The sequence below is a fragment of the Delphinus delphis genome, chromosome 9, assembly GCF_949987515.2.
Source record: "Delphinus delphis chromosome 9, mDelDel1.2, whole genome shotgun sequence".
Classification (NCBI taxonomy): Eukaryota; Metazoa; Chordata; class Mammalia; order Artiodactyla; family Delphinidae; genus Delphinus; species Delphinus delphis.
Window position 1 is genome coordinate 21,859,598 of NC_082691.1, and position 22,413 is coordinate 21,882,010.

Genomic DNA, 22,413 nt, shown 5'->3' on the forward strand with positions numbered 1-22,413 from the left:
AATCTAAAAAAATGATACAAATGAACTTATTTACAAAAGAGAAATAGACTCACAGATATAGGAAAAAAATTATGGTTGCCAAAGTGGAAAGGGGAGGGGGAGGGATAAATTAGGAGTATGGGATTAACAGATAAATGCCCACATATATAAAATAGGTAAACAACAAGGATTTACTGTATAGCACAGGTAGCTATATTCAATATGTTGTAATAACCTATTATGGAAAAGAACCTGAACCTGTACACCTGAAACTAACACGATATTGTAAATCAACTATAGCTAATTTTTTTAAATAAAAAAATTAGAAACAACAATGTCCTACTGTATAGCACAGAGAACTATATTCAATATCCTATGATAAACCTTAATGGAAAAGAATATTAAAAAGGAATGTGTATATATATATGTATAACTGAATCACTATGCCGTACAGCAGAAATTAACACATTGTATATCAACTATACTTCAATTTAAAAAATATTAAAACTGAAAAAAAATTTGATAATGAATATACAACCTTTAAAACCTTCCCAGGCAGACAGCAAGTGGACATGTTACCTCTTAGTAACAACAGTAGTGCTAACTACATGTGACACACAGCCACTGGGGATGTGGAAATAAATGCAGCCTATTTGAGAAGCTATAATTAGAAACAAGGAGACCTTCTGAACCCTGTTTTCTGCCTTCACTCAAAGGCTCACCTCAGTGGCGCTCGTTGCCCAGTAAGTTCCAGGCATAGTAGAGGATACCTCACTGGCCAGGGGCCTCCATCCATTGGTAAAAGGACCACCTCCACGGTAAGAAACGTGAGGTTGTGGGGAGTAGGCAGTAGTGCTCAGTGTCTAAACTCAATTCTGGATTGAGAGGAGAATCTTGCTAATTTGCTCCCAACACAAAGCACACAGGAGTAAGCATTTAATGCAAAGTAGAAATGACTGACCATATCCTGAGTCCAGGACTCTGCTGCTCCCAGGAACACCAAACTGAAACACCAAACTGAAAAGCAAAGTCATTTTGGAAGAAATAATCCGCCTCACTTGCTCTGGTCACTTACTTTGCTTTGATGAATGCTCTAGGGTCTCTCTCCTTGTGCTGGCTTCTCAGCTCAGAATAGCTGGGGTTCTGGCATTCCTCTCAAGGCAACTGATTTGTACAACATTTTGGAAAGCTTGAGTGTTCATAAAATAAAACTAAATAATGGCCTAGTGCCTACTTCAAAAAAGAAAAAGAGAGTTGAAGATAATGGTTTAAATGACTAAAAAAAATGTTCATTGCAAGATTATTTTTTTGGTCAATGAATGTAGACTGGAAAGTGTATTCAGGTAAAACTGATAAAAGAAAAATCAGAAGGAAGAGAAAAGAATGACCAATGACTAGAAGAGGCAATTTTTCACGGAGTATAAAGAACCAAGGGTGAGTGCATATGTTTAAGAGTCTGAACTACTTGGGGTAACTCTAACTGTTCAGGGAACACAACAGGGGCCTATATATCCCACACCAAATGGATAAATAATCCCTACTCCTCAAACTCTCACTTAAGAGGTAACATACACAGTCTACCAAAGCAATAGAAATAAAAGCAAAAATAAAAAATATGGGACCTAATCTAACTTCCAAGGTTTTGCACAGCAAAGGAAACCATAAACAAAACGAAAAGACAACCTATGAAAGGGGAGAAAATATTTGCAAATGATGTGACCAACAAGGGATTAATTTCCAAAATATACAAACAGCTCATACAACTCAACAACAACAAAAACAAACAACCCAATCCAAAAATAGGCAGAAGAACTAAATAGACATTTCTGTTAAGAATACATACAGATGGGGGCTTCCCTGGTGGCGCAGTCGGGGAGGAATTGGGAATTTGGGATTAGCAGATGCAAACTATTATATATAGAATGGATAAACAACAAGGTCCTACTGTATATCACAGAGAACTATATTCAATATCCTGTGATAAACCATAGTGGAAAAGAATATTCAAAAAAAGAATGTATATATATGTATAACTGAACCACTTTACTGTACAGCAGAAATTAACACAACATTGTAAATCAACTATACTTCAATAAAAAAATGAAATATATCCAAAATAGATAAATAAATGAGATGTGTGAAAAGTGTAAAAAAAATAAAATAAAATAAAAGCAACACACATATACATCCTAAACTGAACTCTGAAGTCTATAATTATAATTTCCTCTCTGGTCCATCACTTTGCCAATAGTTTGTCCTTATTACGGTTTTTTCCTTCAAAGAAACGCAAATAAGATTCTTGGCTTTTAATCAAGAGAAGGCTTAAGTGCTCTACCATCTAATTACTAATGTAGAGTGGGCTCTGTTTGTTTCTGTATGTTGAGGTACAGTTGGTCCTGCAGTACCAAGAAATATATATGATTTTTATTGGGCTTTAAAAAAAAAAAAAAAGAGAATATGGGCCTGCCATAGGGAGAGAGACTTTGCTGGGGTTAGGCAAAACAATGACAAATTGGAATATGGAGGATTCCTTAATCGAAGACATCACACTCTCAGGAAATCATACTACACATTACAGTACACCTCTGCATTTAATCGTGGCTCCTGTTGACTTCCATTTGGCCCTGAAGAGAAATAAAATCCCATATCTACACTTTAATACAGTCCCCTCAGTGACTAGAGGTTTTGCTCTGACATTCACCGTCATGTTTTAAGGGTTGGAATAGTATGACTCTGCAAGGTTATTCTCTTTCTAAACACAAAACCATGCCCAAGATTGTGACGACAACAACAAAATCCTATAACCAAGTAAATATGTCACTTTCTGTACGTACATGTCAAGCTGTATACCATGCAGGTCATCAATCCCAAGGGAGCAGAACGCCATGCACCACTTACCAGTCCTGGGGAGGAGGCCCGTTGCATCTTGGTATTGGAGTCACCAAGGAAAACACAATAGTCAAGCACTGGACGGAACGACACTTTACCTACATAAAGAAGAGACAGAGGAAGATCAGCTTCAATAGTGGACATTGGTCCCCCGTGGCCAGCAGTCTCTCCTGACAGCTAGCTCAGGGCGATTGGCCTATGTTCACAACTGTCTTACCACAGCGAAAGGAACATTGACCACCACCCCCCACCTTGTGGAGTCTGAAATACTGAAAACTGGGGGTGTGCCTGAGGGCCATTGACATACAGGCTTAAGCAGAACAAAGGAGTTCTCAATGTGCCTGAAACAGGGAAAGATACTCCCACACAAGGTGATAAACCCAGCACAGGCTGTGTGGACTCTCTATCGCTTTGTAAAGAAGTGTTCTAGGCCCAAAGCCCACTCTTATGTGGCCAAGTGGGGGTGGAAAGACTGCATGCACGAGACTGCCTTTCCCAACAGCACTTTTCCTTTATTTGTAGTTTTCTAGAAGTTTCATTTTTCTCTCCTCTGATTTAGAAGTGATTCTGCATCTCTCTCTTAATGACTCCCTTCCAGTGTTAAAGACAATTGTGACAACAGAACTATACGGAGGAGAGCATCAGCTTCAAGTCAGACAGAGTCAGGTTTAAATCCTAGATCCATGGAACAGCTTCTGATGTTAGGCATTTCTAACCTTTGAACTGGGATTATTGCAAGGAATAAAAGTGATTACACATGTGAAGGTGTGTGGTACTAAGAATATGATACCAATAAATAAATGTTGCTTTCCTTCCTGTATACATATAAACTTTTCCAAAGGCTCAAGAAAATTTTATAATCAGGATAAGACTTTGAATATGGCTATTTCATTCCAATGGAGAGGATGGCACCTGCAGGCCCTGTTGACAACGCTCAGAAATGCCTCTTAGTATCCTCTCTGCATCATCTGAATGACTTCCACTGCCCATCAGCTGTTCTCCCTAGGTTCTGTTCCTTTCATGTCCAATCTATCCTCCATTTTGCTACTAAACTAATATTTTTAAATGATACTTTCATGTGTCACCTGACCGAGACATTCAATGTTCTTTATTTTACATAATCATAGAATGAAAGAACTGAGAGGAATCATAAAGATCATATGGTCCAAGGAAGGCAAGTGCCAGTTCTGTTCAGCTGGTGGTAGCTCCTTGTAGTGACCATGTTGCAAAGGATTCTGAGACTCAGCAGTCTTATCAGCTCTGCAGTTGATTAGTGATGTCTGCCTCAGGTATAGAAAGATAGATGACAGCACATACACCATATATTTCCTAGTCTTAATCAAGTCGTATTCCTTTAGCTGATTCTTGTGATATATCTTCATAGTCTAAGTAATATACTAATAATGCTACTCCTTGATTTTTCAGTTTTAGACCTGATTATTTTTACTTCTCACTATAAAAGGTGAGGATTAAGCTTTCTTTATACCCCTGTTCAACACACACATTTCTTGTCCCTCCACACGATAAATAGCCTCATGACATAATTTTAACAATTTTGAAATTTCGTATTTACATTATTATGAATAAAGGTTATTCACACCTGAGTCATATTAGGTAATTACTTACAAAATTTTGTGTTCCCCCAAATTTATAAACATTCTGTTTTTTTTATTTGTAGTTTTCTGTATACTTATAATTAGTTTGACACCAAACTGTCCTCTAATTGTATAAATTTTCTCTCAGCATGTTAAAACATATTTGGTAGTCTATTCATTTAACCTTCTTGAAGAAATCACTTGAGACTTTTCGGTAACCTCCAGCCAAAGTCCAGTAGGAACATATCCGTGGTTGAATGAGTTGAGTTTATTACTCATTGCAGCAAGGGAAAACACTCACCAGGGGGAACAGTAGAGTATCTCAGTACAGGGTATTAGAAAGGCCTGACAGGATTTGGGCTTGTGTTATATGTTTTGGGGGATGGTTTAAGAAAATGGGACTCTGCCCTAGATTTGAATATTGTCAGAAAGTGAGGTTAATTCTATGATTGAGTATCTTAATAAATCTTAAGATAGAAAGAGAAAAGACTAGATTAAAGCTAAAGCTGCAGTTGGTAAGGAAGACTGTGAGATGGGAATACGTGATATTTTGTGGCTTGGAAAATGTTCATGCTTTTGTCTGTGACCAAAGACAAATACAGAGTGGTCTTGTTTTTTCCTATGATCATAGAATCGTCTTGTCTGATGGTGATTTTCTGTGAAATTGTTTGTGTTCAGTAGGAGAACACCAAGGCCCAGCTGTGAGTGCCAACTCCCAGATCTCAGAAGCTGCTTTTCCCTTCTCAGCCTTCTGATCTGTAACAAACTGGTCTCACTTCTCTACATGTACACTCCCCAGCTTAGGAACCTTACTCCATCATCTTGGTGACTCCTTTTACCTCTCTCCTATGTTGGATCCCCTATTTCATGTGTCTCTTCTATTTCTCTTTTGGCTTATTCTCTTTTTGTGGGAGGAGCATGTCTTCCAGTAGCTTCCTAAGAAAGGTGAATGGAAAGTAGTTTGCTAAGACCTGTGTGTCAGAAAGTGCATGTCAGAACATATTTTATCCTCACTCTAGTTCATAGATAATTAATACTTTAAGTGGATATGACATTTTAATTGGAAATTATTTTTCCTCATAATGAAAGCATTGATCAATTTGTCTTTTATCGTCTAAAGTCACTACTAAGAAACTTGGTGTCAATTCTGATACTTGATCCTTTGTTTGAAACCAGTTGTTGTTTTTTCCATGCTGGAAACTTGTAGGATTTTTTACTTGCCTCTAAAATTTTAAAATTTCACAATGAAGTTCCCATTTGTGGGGCTTCTACTTTTAGCCATCGTGCTGGACACTTAGTGGGCTCTCTGTATATGGAAACTCATGTCTTTCAATTCTGAGACTTTGTCTTAAATAATTTCTCCAATTTTGTCCACTTTTATTTTATTGTTCTCTTTCTGGGACCCCTATTACCCAGATGTTAGACCTTCTAAAAGAGTCTTTTAACATTCTTGTCATTTTTTTTCTCTTATTTTTCATTCTTTTGTTTTTTGGACTTGTTACAAGGGAGATTTCCTCAACTTTTTCTTCCAGTCATTCTATTTAATCTTACATTCTGCTATCATATTTTAAATTTCCATGATCTCTTTTTCTCCTGTTTATTTCTTATAGTATCCTTATTCTTACTTCATATCTTCTCTTATCTCACTGAGAATGTTAATGATAGTTTTTTATCTTTTTCTTCTTTCTGCAAATTACAACTTTCTTCAGATTACATCTTCCTGGTTTTTTGTTTGTTTTGGTGTCCTTGTTTGTTCTTTTCTCTTTCTTACTAGAAACTTTTCTCAAATATCTGGTAATCCTTATCTATCTGCTTATATTTAAGAGTGGGATACTGTAAAGCTAACTGGATGCTGTTTCTGATGATGAGGTTTGCCACTATAGACTGATCTGACTGGACACAAATATATCAGGAATGGCTCTTCACCAAAGAGGAAACTGTGGTAGAATGCTCACAAGTTGTTCATATTTTAATAAAGAAATGCTATTTATATTAGGATACTTCTAGCTATTAAGCTCATAAAATAACACTCACATAATGTAGAACTAACAGAAATGAAAATATATTAAAATGCTTTTCCTTCAGTGCTTTCAAGAAAAGTCTATGTTTTTGTCCTAGTTCAGTTTCAGGGACAGACTAATTTCCTCTTTGAACTTATAACTTATAATTAGCCCAGCCATAGTCCTACGCTGGCTGGCAGTACTTGAAAACAGTGGGTCAGGCCAGTCACTCCCAGCCTGAATGAACATTTCAAACTTGCATGCAATCTGAAAACAAAAAGATAAAAAAAGGTAAGCATGAAGGGCTCAGCCTATTCTTCAAAATTTGTTTCCCCCTAGGGACAGTTGTTTGATTCTCTTAGGCCTTTGACTGTAGAGACTCTCCCAGAATTCTGAGCCACAAACCTCATGAAAATTTCAAATATTTTAAAAAAACATCAGATCCTTAAAGAAAGGTTCACTGATATAAAATAATTGGGATGTTTACTACAGAATATGTCTAATTTCTTAACTTTATGAAAGTTACTGATGTTTATTCATATATTAAAAATGTCAGGAAGAACAGACACCAATCTATTAATGCTGCCTCCTGGTAACATCTGAAGTAGAGGTGGGGAGCAGAAGATGTTTAATTTCTTACTTTACTTACTGTTTTATTTATTTATTTTTGGTTACAATGAACACACATTAATTTTTTTTTTAAACATGAAATGCTACTCTATAAAAATCAAAACAAAGAACTAAAATAAATAAGCTTACAAAACCTGATATATGCAGTTTGGGGCTCAAAAACAATGGTAAATTTTACCTCAATATTAGAACATAATTAGAACTTTTATACTTGATCAGCTTTTTCCCTTTCCCATTAACGGAAGCTTCAGTCTAACTCCAGCCCATTTTCCAGATTACCTTAGAAAGATTTCCTTTCAAAAGGTATATCAATTAGGTTTACAATTTGGCTGCAAGAAGTAACAAACTCAATTACAGTAGCTGAAGTAAATAGAGGGTTGTTTTATTCACATAATAAAAAATCCAGAGATAGGCACACACCAGGTAGTTTCACATAATGAAAAGTCCAGGATCCTCTTAGCTTTTTCTTCTGTCATCTTTAACATGTATATTTTTTTTCTCCAAGGTCACAAAATGGCCATTCTGCCTTTGGGCATAAAATCACACAGAAGTGGGGAAGGGCAGAGAGCAAGATGCATATGGCAGATGACTTGGAGGACTCTGTCTTTTTAACAGGAAAACAGTCACTTTCCCAGGAGCCCTATCCAGGAGATTTCCACTTACATTTTATTGGCCTGTCCTGGCTCACCTCGTCACCCCCAAGTGCAAAGGAGTCTGAAGATTTTTTGATACATTGCAGCTCTGAACAAACTTGGGGTTCTGTTAGTAAGGTCAGTGTGGAGCGTAGATATTAGCTAGGCAGCCAGCAGGCTCTCTGCTACCAATGGCTTACCTTGTTACCTCTTCCACAAACCAAGCATACTTAATTCCTTCCTGAAACTAGAGGGGTGGGTTTGTGGAGAGTTGAGAAATGTGTCAGAGAAGCAGTTAGCCAGAGTTCAAAAATTAGTATCATTCACTGCAGTATTGTTTGTAATTTGAAACACTGGAAGAAACCTGAATGTCTGAGACCTGAATCCAGGAAAATTTGTCAGGAGCCTTTAGTTGACAGAGTAGTTGATGAGTGTGCTCTCATCATATCTTCTGTAGAAAGCTTATAAGCTCCTCTAGTCCCCATTAGTATACATGTATAGATTTGCCTACACTTGGGAGCAAAATCATTTGGAGTAGCCCACTCCTGGACACCAATGGCAGAGAAATAGTCAGACACCAAGATGCTTGCTGGACTCCAATCTGTCCAGGAAGAATTAACTCTACTTTCCAGAAGGAGAAATCAAAGTCTTCCTCGCTGGCTTCTTAACTTTTCCATGAAATCTTTCCTGATTATTCAATTCTACGTTGAGCTCTCCATTTTCTGACCTGCTGTAGCAATTATCTGCTCATCAGAATCACAAGTTCTATATATTGTTACATGGATTTCACAAGACCATGTCTCATCTTCCTAAGTCCAGCGCATGCTTCTCAGCAGCTAGCTCTCCATGCTAGGAGAGGCCATGGAAAGCAGGATGTCGTTGGGCATCTGTGGGTACAAAAGATGCTACTGCCAATGCACAGGTTCCTGATTGTGGGACATCCAAAACACACTTCAGCTACTTTAAAAGAGTAGCGTAAACTTCAGAGGGATCCTGTTTAGTGACCCTCAAATCACTAAAGAGTATGATCTGCCCTTCCTGGGACAAATTTTAGTCAATATTCAATCCTGGTGCCTAGAAGTGTGTGCTGTCACAGTAGGAAATGAACCACATCAGATTGCTTTTGGTGTGAAGATCCAACTCTAAGTCTGCTCTGAGTCAAGTATGCACTCAGCACCCCAAGATAACCCTTCCTGTAACCCTGGATGGTACTCCTTCCCCATCAGTTGCTGCGTGTCCTCTTCTCTCTGCTCTCTTCTCCATCATAAAGAATCTGATAAGCTCATTCCTAATAAGACAGCAAAGACTGATAGAATAAGATGTTGCCCTCTCTTCAAAGTACTTCAACAGAGGACAAAAGCACAAGCCAGTACAACTGAAATACAGTGGTGGAGTTTCAAGTATCAACAAAAAAGTTAAGAGGTTTTTCTTTTGTGTAAGAACTTTCCAGGTACTCAAACTACTACATAAGAGTAGCCAACTATTCTGTTATTAATAGTGCCAACTATTCTGTTAATAGTTCCTAATTTGAAATCTATAGTGTTTCATAAATGAATTCAGATTTTATAAGTATAATAAATATCATTTGAATATGCATGTTTCCAAAGAGCTGAGTCATGAGTTAGAGAGGCAGTAAAATACAGTGTTAGGACCATGGGATCTAACTGCCTGGGTTCGCACATACGTCACTGAGGCAAGGTGCTTAAATGTCTTTGTTCCTCATTCTCATCTGCACAATTGGAGATAATATAACCTACCTCATGGGGTTATGTGAGGATTAAATAAGACCATATATATAAGCACTTAGAACTTTGCCTAACACATAGTCGTACTCTATAAATGTTAGCAACTGTTACTAGTAAGAGTTTTTATTTCCAAATGAATGAGAAATAGAATATTTGCAGCTGGTGAATTATAGATTTTTGACAAGTCTTCATATTTTAGTTTACCGTGACTTTATAAAGAATATTCAGCATAACAGGCAATTCCTTTAAGAGTAAGAATCATAACTTCCCTACCATTTGCAAAAGGTCGTGACAGGGTTGACTACATGACACTGAAGATTTCTTTCAATAGGTATAAATACCTATTTTCAACTCTGATTTCCAGATTGAAGCTATCCCTAAAGATGATTCTACATTAACTGAGAGAAGGCGAGAGCTCCATAAGGAAGTTGAAGTGGCTAAGAGGAATTTGACCCAGCAGGTTAGTATCAACTTTCACGTAAGCTTCTATCTAAGAATGATTAAAGCAAACTTGTGTTTTTAACTGTGTTCCATGAAACCTCATTAATAGGAGAGTCATCAAAGAGAATATGATCCTACTTAACGTGGGTCTGTTTCTTTATCTCAAAGTCCACGCCAAACCCATATTAAAATTTGGAGAAAAAAAAAAAAAAGAATGTGTTTTAACCAGCAAAAATTATACAGATTCATGAGATTTTAAAGTAAAAAGCCTACTGGTTAAAAATGAACAATAAATGTTTTATTTCAGTCACATCTAATTTCAAATTTTGCTTATCCAAGCCACTGTCAAAGTGTTTTAAAACATGCTTTTAAAAAATAAATAAATAAACCAAAAAAACCATGCTTTTCTCTTCAAAAAATTACTTGAAAATACAGTTTGAATAAGAAAAAGTTCTGCGTTAAACATGTTATCATGTTTGCACATTTTTTTAATAAGATAAAGAAAGTACTTGGTGCTAAGGCAGCAGAGTTACTTTTTGTGTTTTAACAAAATAATCTCTACATAGAAAATTTAAAAAGTAGTCTGAGATACTGGCCTTAGTGTATTCTTTCAAATAATGCATTATAATATTTGTGTTTTTTCAAAAGAAAATCCTATCAGAAGCTGAGTCTAAGTTACTAGAACAGCAACTTGCTGAAGAAAACAAGCTTTTAAAGGAGCAAGAAAACATGCGAGAGCTGGTATTCAACCTTGTCCGTATGACTCAAATCAAAATTGACGAGAAAGAGCAAAAATCCAAGGATTTCCTGAAAGCTCAGGTAACTGCATTTTTGTAACCATCCACTAATTACCACAGGAGTCCAGGGTAGCCTCCTTTTAATACAATGTTCATCAGAAAACTATGATTTTAAGTCTCCTTCAAGTTCAGTGACTATACAGCTTCCCTAAACAAAACCCAATCATGCACTGAAAAATATTCCAAGGATTCAACAGGCAACAACTAACAATCTAGAGGGGAAAAGAACTAGGTCAATGACAACAAGCAGAGGATTTGAACAGATGACAATTTCAGTAAGAATAAGGTGGATGCCTTCAGGGAACACAGCTGACAGGCGCGCAGGTGTCTGTGATTCACCACCATCTCATAGTCCATTGTGATTTGCCCAGAACAACTCAGAAGCCACAGCATTAGACCACTCTCTTTCCCAAGTTCATCAAGCCAGCATCATTTAAACCAATCCTAGGACAATTACCCTTAGTAACTGCTTCACCCCATGACTTTCCTGGGCTCCTGACAAAGTACCAGAGCTGACCCAGTGCAACATCCCCAAACAAAACCAACAAGGAAACCAATAGCAAAAACAACCCTCCTATCATGCTAGCTAAAACTCTAATATTAGAATCATTTATTCCACATAAGGATTGTGTCCAGAAGTCCCCTGTTAAAAATGAATACGATATGACATGTTACTAAAATAGAATACCTGAATTTACCATGTGACCCAGATGTTGGCTCTTTCTGACTGCAGCTTTGTCTAATTCTGAGCAAGCATTCACACAGGGTAGCATTTCTTCTTGTTTTCCAGAAAGAACTCACACATCAAAGCATTCGTGAGCCATGAGGTTAAATACAGATGAGAGAAAACTGGGGTGAAGATCTACATCACACAACCCACAGCAAACTATTCAAATTGCCCTTTAACTGTTTATTTCCCACCCACCCACCCAAAACATTTGACAGAGAGAAACTAAAAGAAGTTTAGCATGGCTGGGGCATGGGAAAATGGGGAAAAGGGTGTCAAACAGTGAGACCAGAGAGCAGGAAAGGTCAGGTGGTGAAGGTCACTTAATCCCTATTGAGCACTTTGGACCCTGGTCCCAGAAGCTGAGGCAAAGCCCAGAAGAGTTCATGGGGTAGCTGCGTTTCAGTAAAGAAAGGAAAGGCAGTGGACAGGGAGGAACGGGGGAAAGAAGGCTGCCTGAGGGGAGAACGAACAGGAGCAAAAGGAGGAGAGGAGAGGACAGAGGGATACTTACTACGAGGAACATGGATCTGTTTTATGAACTAGACCATTTTTTAATTAACCTCAAAAACTGATACATGTGTTATCTATGTGTGACTAATCTATGTCAGCCAAATCTCATTACTAAATGAGCTAATTCAATTCTCTAATTTCTCTCAAAGAAGATCAATTTCTCTTGAAATATGGAAATCAATAAAGGAAAAATATTGTTTTCCTTAAGTATTCTTAGCATTGGGAATTAGTCTGTTAAAGATCGGCTGTAATAAACTATAATTTCCTTAAGACAAGAGTCAATCTTATTTATTTTCACCTCTCATCCATATCCCTAAGATAAAAGGTGAAGGGGAAAAAAAGTCAATGTTACTACTACCTCCAAGATGGAGGGGATGACACTACATTTTTTACCTCTTTAATTCTTCATACACGCAGTTACTTAAATAATATTAGTTTCTTCCTGACTCCCGTTCTCACTGAGAACAACATAAAATTGCTACATGTCAATCTTGGCTCTGATGCCTAGTTTCTTTTGAATAACCATATGGGTTTTGCTCTCGCGGTCCTTAAGAGAAGGCCAGCAGAAACTATTTCCTCTGGTTTCTACTAGCAAAATACTGTACTTCTTTGAATACGTTTCTCACCCTAGATAAAGGGCCCAGCATCTTTGTATTTGAAGAACGTAACTAGCGCATTTAACACTTGGTATATGTTGAGCACTTTGGAGATATAACTGCCGTCTTTTAAAATATTCATGTGTAATCTGTTTTTCAGCTCCCTATGGTGTTAGGCTCAGCATGGCGCTTCATTGTGCAGGAAAACACACCCACCGTACAAACAAATGGAAAAGCACTTTAAAAGCATGGCTTCAGTCTCACAAAATATCACAGAGCCTTCAGCTCGTAACATTTATCAAAACTGACTCCAAGTCCCCTTCTCTCATCCATCTTCCACAAATTCCTCACTCACCCACCCCGGCTGTGCTGTCCACAATCATTCCTCCGCTCTTCAAAAGTTTCCCGAACTTTTCCTCAAACCAACCTGGGCAGTCTCCTTTCTTTTCCTCCTCTCTCGATCTTTCTCTCCTTTAATTAACCTTCTGTCCTAGCCAATGTGATTCAGTTCAGCTGGCCAGGCAATTTTCATCCCCCCTCCCCCTTTCCTCTTCCCCGTGATCTGCACGACCCAGCTGATGAAGATAGAATTGTCCTTAATGGACAGTAATGAGATGGGTTGAGGCTGGGAGTATCCATATGCTGTTGGTGGTAGACTATTTTTAAAATCTCACTATTAATTTCTATATTTCAGCAAAAATATGCCAACATTGCTAGGGAGATCAAAGCAAAGGATCTTGAAATCCGGATACACAGGAAGCAAAAACGAGAAATTCATCGGAGGTAAAAGAATTACATGAGGACTTATCTAGTTGGCTGGGGGAAGAAAAACCTATTTATTTCACAAATTTCAAAAACACTTGTATTTTCACAGACTCAGAGAGTTTGCTAAACTGTATGACACTATTCGAAATGAAAGAAACAAATTTATTAACCTACTTCACAAAGCTCACCAGAAAGTCAATGAAATAAAAGAAAGGCATAAAATGTCATTAAATGAACTGGAAATTTTAAGAAATAGTGCAGTTACTCAAGACAGGTAAGTGTTCTAATAACTACTGTCCTTTCAAAGGTTTCTCTTCGGAGTCATTAAGTGATAAAATACCCTGGGGGATGATGAAATAGAAAATAAGTCTTTTACAAAACTTAGAAAAGCCCTTGCTCACACACCCCACTTTACAGCTGACAAGCATCTGAATGTGATTCCTTATGCTTCTGTTTGGGAGCCATATTTAAGTGGATGGAAAACTATACTCTGTAACTATGCTCACTTCATTTTCATTTACTCATCTACAAATAAAAGCACAAATTTGACAGTTTGCATTTAATGTTAGAAGACACTCAAATGTTCATAAACCAGCATCCCATGATTGTAGGTCTGAAGCATCTAATGAGCTTATGTGAGGCAGTATGGCGGGGTGGTTAAGAGAAGGGGCTTTCTAGACCCAAACCCCAGCCCTGCCACTCATTAGCTGTGTGATCTTGGGTAAGCTATGCTAGCTCTCTGGGCTCATTTTTTTTACCCATAGAAATAGTCCTTTATATAGTACTTTTTGTTATTAAATGAATTAATCCAATGGTTGTTTTTTTAAACTTTATTATTTACCGTGTGCCAAGATCTGGTAGAATCTTTCACCTGTATTTAGTCCCTGATCCACAGAGTCTATACAACCTGAACTTTTTCTGGTGGCCACTATTGCCCAGTTTCCTTTTATAAAGATATTACAAAACGGGCTCTTGTGTGTGGGGTAGTGGAGGGGGGTTGGGTGGGAGTAGAGGTGTGAGGGGATTGGTATGAAAAGGCAAATCTAACATCCTAATCAGTTTCTCATCCTACATGAAAGTAAAATATCATTTATAGAGGCCATGCATTCATTCAGCATTTATTGTGATGCTATATTGAGTCAGGCACTACCTTAGGTCCAGTGGACATTGTCAGATATAACCGCCTCCACCCTCAAGATAGCAGAGTCTCCTGGGGATGACAGAGCACTAAATGAATCACTTAAGTCTCTTGCTTTGATAAATCGGGGCAGCAGACACTTGGGGCACAAAGGAAAGCTGTCCTAATCCAGATAAGGGCAAATCGGAGACCTGGGAAATTACAGAAGTTCCTGAAGAGTATCATGTGATGAATATCGTTACTACTATTGTCATTTCAAGGGACACACTAAATCAAGAGCTACCTTGATACTGCTTGTGTTTCAGAAGTCTTTATTGTTTTTAAAGAAACTAAAGGAAATTATATTCGTACCCATTTTCCCATTATTTTTAAAGAAAGCTACAAAATTCTATGCTGAAGCATGCCAACAACATTACCATCAGAGAAAGCATGCAAAACGATGTGTGCAAAATGGTAGCAAAACTTCAGGAAATGAAAGAGAAGAAGGAAGCCCAGTTAAATAACACTGACAGACTTGACAACATGATCACAGTGATTGAAAAGGAGATGGCGCAGCTTCGCAAAAAATACGAAAAAGCCGTTCAGCGTCGAAATGAAAGGTAAAAACCAGGAACCTAATGGGAGAGCAAAGCACCCAGAGATCCGATTTAGAAATGTTGCACATTTTTCTCTAGACTTGACAGGGGATAGTGAGGGACATTTGACACTCAGGTTTCATCAGCCTTTGCAGGGCGGGGAGGGGGCTGTGTGCTTTCCCTGAAAATAAGAAACTCTGTCCTCGTAAGAAAGACAGCCAAGAGTAGGGTTTGGCAAGTTGCTCGCTTAAGGATCAAAGTCCTTTACCAGGCTACCACTCAGGATCAGGATACCATCAAATTATTTCAGTATAATTGACATAAATAAGTCTTTGGATCTTGTATTCACTTGGGCGACAGGTTTATTCATTAAGCCATTCACCCAGTTCATTTTCTCAGCAAGAGTAGCATTATTTCTCCCAGATATAATAATATTATTAATTGATTACTACTTAACAGTTTTCCCAAGTTGCTTGTGTTCTGAGAAATCTGGTGCATGAGATTGTAGAGCCCTGTAGTAATTACATCAGGTATTAGATTTTTTTTCCTCAAACCTTGATTGTGTACTGTTCTGTGTAAGGCTGTGTTCTGTGTTAAGTGCTGGGCCCTGAAAGTTCTAAAAGGTGGTAATGCATCACACCTGGCTTCTGTTGTCAAGAGAATAAAGCAGCTCATGAGATGAGCCAGTGAATGGCAAATGAAACAAAATACAGAGCTAAGATTAGCCACATACACCCCTGGGCACACATGTTTTGAGGGAGGAGAGACAGGGAAAGAGATAGAAGCAATTAAAGATGCACTTGGGGATAATGGATACGCACGGTGTGGGGGAAGAACTTCAGGGTGTGAGGAACACCACTTTTTCAAAGGGCTGGCAGGTGTTCTCTCTGGGGAAATAAAAAAAAGTCCTCTTATTTGGCTCCTGGCACAAACCAAAGCATTTAGACAGTGTGCTCCCAGGCCCTGGTCAGTTCTGGGGCTGGAATTAGAAAATTCTTACTTTGTTTCTTCCCCACAGTCTCCTCACAAGGAGGGGTCTTTCCTCTGGCATGATTACAAAGGGCTATAATCATGGGGATTTGCCTGTTTATGGGGAAATGTACATCAGAAATATTTAACTTTAAAAGAGCCTAATGGTCCTGGCAAGTTAGATAGAACAGAATAGCTGCCAGAAACGCATTCCCTGGCCCCCTGCCTGGGTACTTCTGGCCAGCCCTCGGTTGGCAGGTCTGGCCCGTGAAAAGGGTCTGCAGAAAATCAGACCCTGGGATCACATCGTTCATGCGTGGGGAGTGACATTCTTTTCCACCCCAGGAGGACCACTGGGACTTGCAGAGATACTGTGGCCGGCCAAAGACATGGCCAGCTCAGAGTCCAGATTCTACACAACCCTCTCTCTCCCATGCCCAGAAAAATTCAAAATGTGGAGTTTAACTAGAAAGCCAACAGTGAATATCTATTGTCTCCTGGAATCACGCAGTGTTGATGTGTATTTTGCACCCAAATCCAGAGAGAACCACAGTGACTAGTAAAACGGTGGCCTCAACATCCTCTTAGCCTCTGCCTCTCAATCTGACCATAGTGGTGTTCAGCTGATAGAGCGGGAAGAGGAAGTGTGCATTTTTTATGAAAAAATAAATATCCAAGAGAAGATGAAGCTACATGGAGAAATTGAAATACACGTCCTGGAAGAGAAGATCCGATTCCTGAAAGTGAAGATTGCGGAGAAGCAAAGACAGATTCACGTGACCCGGAAATTGCTGCCAGCCAAGAGGGCTCTGGATGCTGATCTAGCAGTGCTCCAGATTCAGGTGGGAAAAGTGTTGACGACACACGTCCTGGGAACATCTGCTGCTGTCTTCTTTTTTTTTCCTCCTTTGTTGCTTTGTAGGTCATATAAGTTCTTACATGTAAATCAAGCCATGCTACTCCTGGTACCTACAAGAACTCTTGAGTTAAATGTCCTGTTTAAAAATGCCTTTGAACACTGCTCCAGGGTAGAATCTGTGCTTCAGGCATCTGAGCTACAGATTATCTTTTTATCCCCCATGAAGCACTTTCTGCCTTTCTTGGAATTTAGACCTTCCCAAATCTCAGCTCTAACTCAGCTGCTTCAGAGCTCAAAACTTCAGTAAGCCAGGCTTTCACTACGGCCAGCATAATTGGGGTTTTTTTTGGTTTGTTTTTATTTTTATTCATAATTATGTTTTTGATGCTTGCTGGAAAGATCCTGCAGACCATCTAGCTCTCTTTTTTTGTTTGTTTGTTTTTGCGGTACGCGGGCCTCTCACTGTTGTGGCCTCTCCCGTTGCGGAGCACAGGCTCCAGACGCGCAGGCTCGGCGGCCATGGCTCACGGGCCCAGCCGCTCCGCGGCACGTGGGATCTTGCCGGACCGGGGCACGAACCCGTGTCCCCTACATCGGCAGGCGGACTCTCAACCACTGCGCCACCAGGGAAGCCCTAGCTCTCTTATTTTTGATTCTCTTTGAAATTCTAGAACCAAGATTGTTGTTTCTTATTAATGGGTAATCGCATATAATTAGACTCCTTATTAACCCCTGTAGTTTCCCTGTAATTTAATAACTTGGCCTCTGACATGGCCTTTTTAAAAGTGGAATAAAGTCATAAAATTTAAACATAAAACAGCAAGTAAATAAATAAAACCATAAATATAAAGCCATTTTCTTCACATGTAATAATTATACTTTTTTCTTAATGAAAACAGAAGAAAAAATTAAACTAAACAATTCGTGGCCTAAACTTTTATCCATTGACTCAGTGTAGCTGGAATACATTTTAACCTATAACATGTTTTCTAAAATGTCGGGTTTAGGGACTTCCCTGGTGGTCCAGCTGTTAAGACTCCACCTTTCAATGCAGGGGTGTGGGTTCCATCCCTGGTCCGGGAACTAAGATCCCACATGCCATGGGGTGTGGCCAAAAAATTTAAAAATAATAATAAAATGTCAGGTTTGCTTTCAGATTTTTTTCTGATTATAAAATTAAGACATACTCTGTTAATGAAGTTTTGAAAAAAATACAAAAAATTTAAAGAAAAAAATTCTATCCCCAACATATAACCACTATTAAAATTATCAGAAATCTGGACCGTTTCTAGGTCGTTTTCTAGGTTTACAAGTAAATGGTTTTCATTAGCTCATGCTATAGACACAGTTTGGGGTCATTTTTTTTTTAATTTAATCATGTCATGGGATTCACAGGACTTTATGGAACTGAATGATGGTTCTACTTTCATATTTTATGGCATTTCAACGTGTAATATGCTATACAGACGATAGGATCTTTCATTTTGCACAAATATGGTAAGGTTTGATTCCAGTGTTTGTTTCTTTAGCCATATGTTCTCCCATTCACGTCTTCAACAAGTGTAGCCCTGAATTAGATGGACTGGCTGGAACATACCCCAGGCCTCCCCCAGGTCTCCCACAAAGCCTCCCCAGGATTCCTGCAGCTCTGACTCCTGCTTCCAATTAGTGGTTCCTTTGGGGGATCCGCTCATCATCCTGACACACAGTGCCTGGGCCACTTCTGTGCCACTTCAGTGCAGACTCGGGACTGGTTCCAACTTCCGCCTACACCTACACAAGACCATTCATGCCAGGCCTGTGTCTGTGAACTGACTTTATTGAAGAATTGGGGCACCAGTGTGAGGGGGTACATTCAAGAAATGCAAAGAACTTCAAATGAAGTATCAGACAAGTATGCCTTCCCACGCCACCACTGGGAACAGTCCCCCAGGTGTACTACCCCATGCAACACCCTAGCCTAGTTCCATTTCACTGGCTTGCCTTTCCATCTTTCACCCCCCATCTCCCCTCCACAGCCTTACTGTCCATGTTGCGCCCCAGGCGCCCCACACTTGTCTCACTCCGTTTTACAGAACAATTCGGCTCTCTCCAGGTCTTTCCCAGAACACACTTTCAAGGCCATCTTTGCCCATGCTACATGATCAACATGCCCAGCAGAACAAAAGGACTTTAAATCCAGTAAGATCCACAACAGAAAAAATTCACTCTGTACTATGGAAGCATTTTACTTGTGTTAATTGCAAATTAATACTTCTATTCAATAGATTAAAATAGATAAAATTAGTTCTTCTTAAAATATATATATATACTTAGCATTTATTATATAAAACCAGTAATCCGGTATAAAATATGAATTCAGTTTACCCAAGAGGAAAATACTATGCATTCAATGATAGTACCCCCTGCCTGGTGTGAGCATTTATCATTCTGACTGCATATGAATTGAAGCATAGGGACTGTGTGTTATCATCAGCTCCGTGTTCTACCAGAGTTAGTTCTAAGCTTAAGAACAGTGGAATAGAAAGTTTCGCATTAGTCTTCAGACTGCACCTAATTATTTAATTGTATACTCAGCACTAATCACATGGGCCCTTTGAAGGACACCGTGTGAAATTTCAAGCTTCAAGCAAGCTGTTTTTGTACCTTGCCGTTTAGTGCCAGATCTCCGTCATATCCTGTTATTTGTTATAGCTACAGTGTTTTGTTTTTTTTTTTTCAATCTTCCCCTTTTTTGTATCACTTTCAGAATTCTCTTAAGGTTTGCTTTTTTTTTGGTTGCTTGAAAGTTTTTAATCGTCCAAGGATTATCATAAGTCACATTTTCCTGCAATATTTTACTTGTAATAATAGCCTGTTTTTAGGGCTCCTGGAAGTCCTGTGAACTGTTTTCGGACACAAGAGCACTATTTTATATCGAAAAAGGATACGGTTTTTCCTCAAGGGCCCATGGGGAAATAAGATCAATCAAGGTGCCACTTTGATAAGCAAGCACCATATATTTTTTCTTATCTAATTTCCTAATTAACAAAAGGAGACATTAAATGTTGTTAATAACAAATACAACAAATACACATACATGGATACGTTATTAACTCCCTATTAAGGGCAATTAAGTGTGGAGAGACAGCAAGAAAAACAATATTCACGTCACCATTTGAAATTCTTTTTGTCGGGAGGAGGAGAATAAGTTTACAAATTTAAAGTACTCTAAATATATTATCTCGTTTAATGGATCAATCCCATGAGTTTGGGACTTATCTTCCCATTTGATAGTTGAGGAAACTAAGGTTTAGAGAAGATAAATGATTTGCCTGCGATTATACAGACTTTCAGTAGAAAAGCTAAAGGTGATGGCTTGGTTTTCACTGTGTTCCACATCCCTCCCTACAAAACAGCTAAGTGCGGCTGCCACTCCTGCTTGAGAATTTCTGTATTTCTTCATCCACCTCCAAAGTCTCACTGCGTCAACAAATATAGTTGAATATATAACACATTACATTGGGTGTTTACCAAAAAAGATACAAATAGTTCGGGCTATTCCTCACAGACTGTACACTGTGTTGACCTAGTAATTAAGAATTTTACTTTTCTTTGGGAAGCCATTAAGCCTATTGCCAGCAAAGGGTTTTAAACTGGAGTCTAGTATGTTGTGTACCCTGTATGCTGTGCTGTCTGCCTTGGCCCCTGTAACAACATGCAATAAAGAGGTCAAGTCTGTATAGTCAGAGCTCTGCAACCACACAGCATCCCGGGAGTATAACACAAAATGGGAAGCAATAAAAGGACTGGTTGTAAAGTCAGCATTTTTTGATGACCCAGAAGTCACTGCCTTGCTTTGCAGAGTCAGTTAACAGGCATCTTCCTCTCTGTACCACACGTGAGTAGAAACATTGCTTAACCACAAGTCCCAGCTGATGGGGTGTTAAGAATTCCCTTCCACCTTTGCCTGGAAAGACCTTAAAGACATTGGGCTATGTGACTTTAAGATTTACTGAGCAAAGTTACTGTTTCTTTCTTGTTTAATAGTTTTCACAGTGTACAGACAGAATAAAAGACCTGGAGAAACAGTTTATAAATCCTGAGGGTGAGAACAGAACACGCTTCCTTCCAGGGAAAGATGTGACCAAAGAAGAAATGATCAAAAAAATGGATGCGGTAAATGTCCTTTCTTAAAATAGCATCTATTAGCCCCTGTTGATCAGTGTCACAGATATCTGTGGTACAGTTTCATGTTATGAGGATTCATCCCTCATTATTCTAGTCACTAATATAGTCCTTTCATTGCAATCTAGTAACGAAACCTAAGCTTGACTTTAGATGCTTGCCAAAAAAGTTAAAACCTGAGTGCTTTCAAAATGCCCATCTCTGTCTCACGGCCCATAGGAGCAATTCTGGCATCGTGAATGGATTAATTTGTCTTCCTGATGCGAGCATATCAGAGGAATGGCAACGTGGAAGCTAGACGGAGCTGAGAGGGCCATTCTTTGCCATGGGGAGGAAGAAGTGCCACAGCTCTCGGGGGCGGGGGTCAGGGGGTGAGGGGAAGTCTTGACTTTGTCCAGTTCATTGAGTCATTAATGTTCATTAGTGAAGTCTCCCTTCATTAAGGGGGGGAAAATAGTGCTCTAATTAGGAAAGATTTTGACTTGCATGACTTTTTTTTCCTATTGAAATTCTTTTCGACCATAGCTGGAACTACGGCTGGCCAAGAAGGAGGAGAAGTTGCTGGAGAAAGATTTCATCTATGAACAGGTCTCCCGGCTCACGGACAGGCTCTGCAGCAAAACGCAGGCCTGCAAGCAGGACACACTGCTCTTAGCCAAGAAGGTCTGCCCAAGTCCCCGCCTGCTCTCTTCTGTCCTTCCTCCTCTATCACCTTCCATTTTCCACAGACTGCTTCATTTATTGGGGGAAGCCCCAGAGAGATTAGCCTTTATGAATAGATAAAGACAAAGAATTAAAATTTAAAATGTAAAGATGACTCTTGGAGAATTGTCCAAGATAAGTTTCAGTCTTGTGCCCTGAATGAATTCTCATTATAGTGGGAAATCCTAAACATTTCAATGACAGTATACAAGTTTCACTTAATAGGGTACCTACTCAAATATGACAGTCATTATCTTCCTATTTCATGAGACATGTTAAGTGCTTTCTAGTTCCTTGTGAAGGGAGGGCCTCATTTATCCAGCGGTCTGCATGGGAGCTGCCTGAATCCAGAAGTAGCCAGAAGGCAGCAATGGAAGGGGACCATTAAAGAGAACAGCAGTCACACAACTCCCTGGGGTGGAGCCCCCACCCAAGCCTCACTAGTGAGGAAAGGCCAGTAACGTGGGGCTTCCTAATTCCATAAGCTTAAAATACCAGGGCTTCTGATCCAAAGCTACAGGGTCAGGCAGGGACTGCTAGAAGCTATAGCAAGAGGAGCAGCCAGCAGGAGGGAGGCTGGTGATTCGGACGCAGCAGGACTTTGCACCATCAGGCATCAGACAGTCTGCTCCCTGCTTGGCGCCCCCGGCCCCTTGCAGCATCCCTCTGTGACAGTCCAGGGTTTTTAGTCAGT

General features: G+C 39.2%; 1 protein-coding gene across 1 annotated transcript in view; it reads left to right on the forward strand.

The window, feature by feature from the left end:
* Nucleotides 1-22,413, forward strand: part of CCDC146 (coiled-coil domain containing 146) — a 109,806-nt gene that overhangs the window by 83,145 nt on the left and 4,248 nt on the right. The window contains exons 9-16 of the mRNA XM_060020309.1: nucleotides 9,835-9,930; nucleotides 10,560-10,730; nucleotides 13,239-13,327; nucleotides 13,419-13,583; nucleotides 14,822-15,046; nucleotides 16,605-16,833; nucleotides 20,880-21,008; nucleotides 21,543-21,680. Coding sequence (XP_059876292.1) covers nucleotides 9,835-9,930; nucleotides 10,560-10,730; nucleotides 13,239-13,327; nucleotides 13,419-13,583; nucleotides 14,822-15,046; nucleotides 16,605-16,833; nucleotides 20,880-21,008; nucleotides 21,543-21,680 — 1,242 coding nt within the window. The remainder of the gene's footprint in view (nucleotides 1-9,834; nucleotides 9,931-10,559; nucleotides 10,731-13,238; nucleotides 13,328-13,418; nucleotides 13,584-14,821; nucleotides 15,047-16,604; nucleotides 16,834-20,879; nucleotides 21,009-21,542; nucleotides 21,681-22,413) is intronic.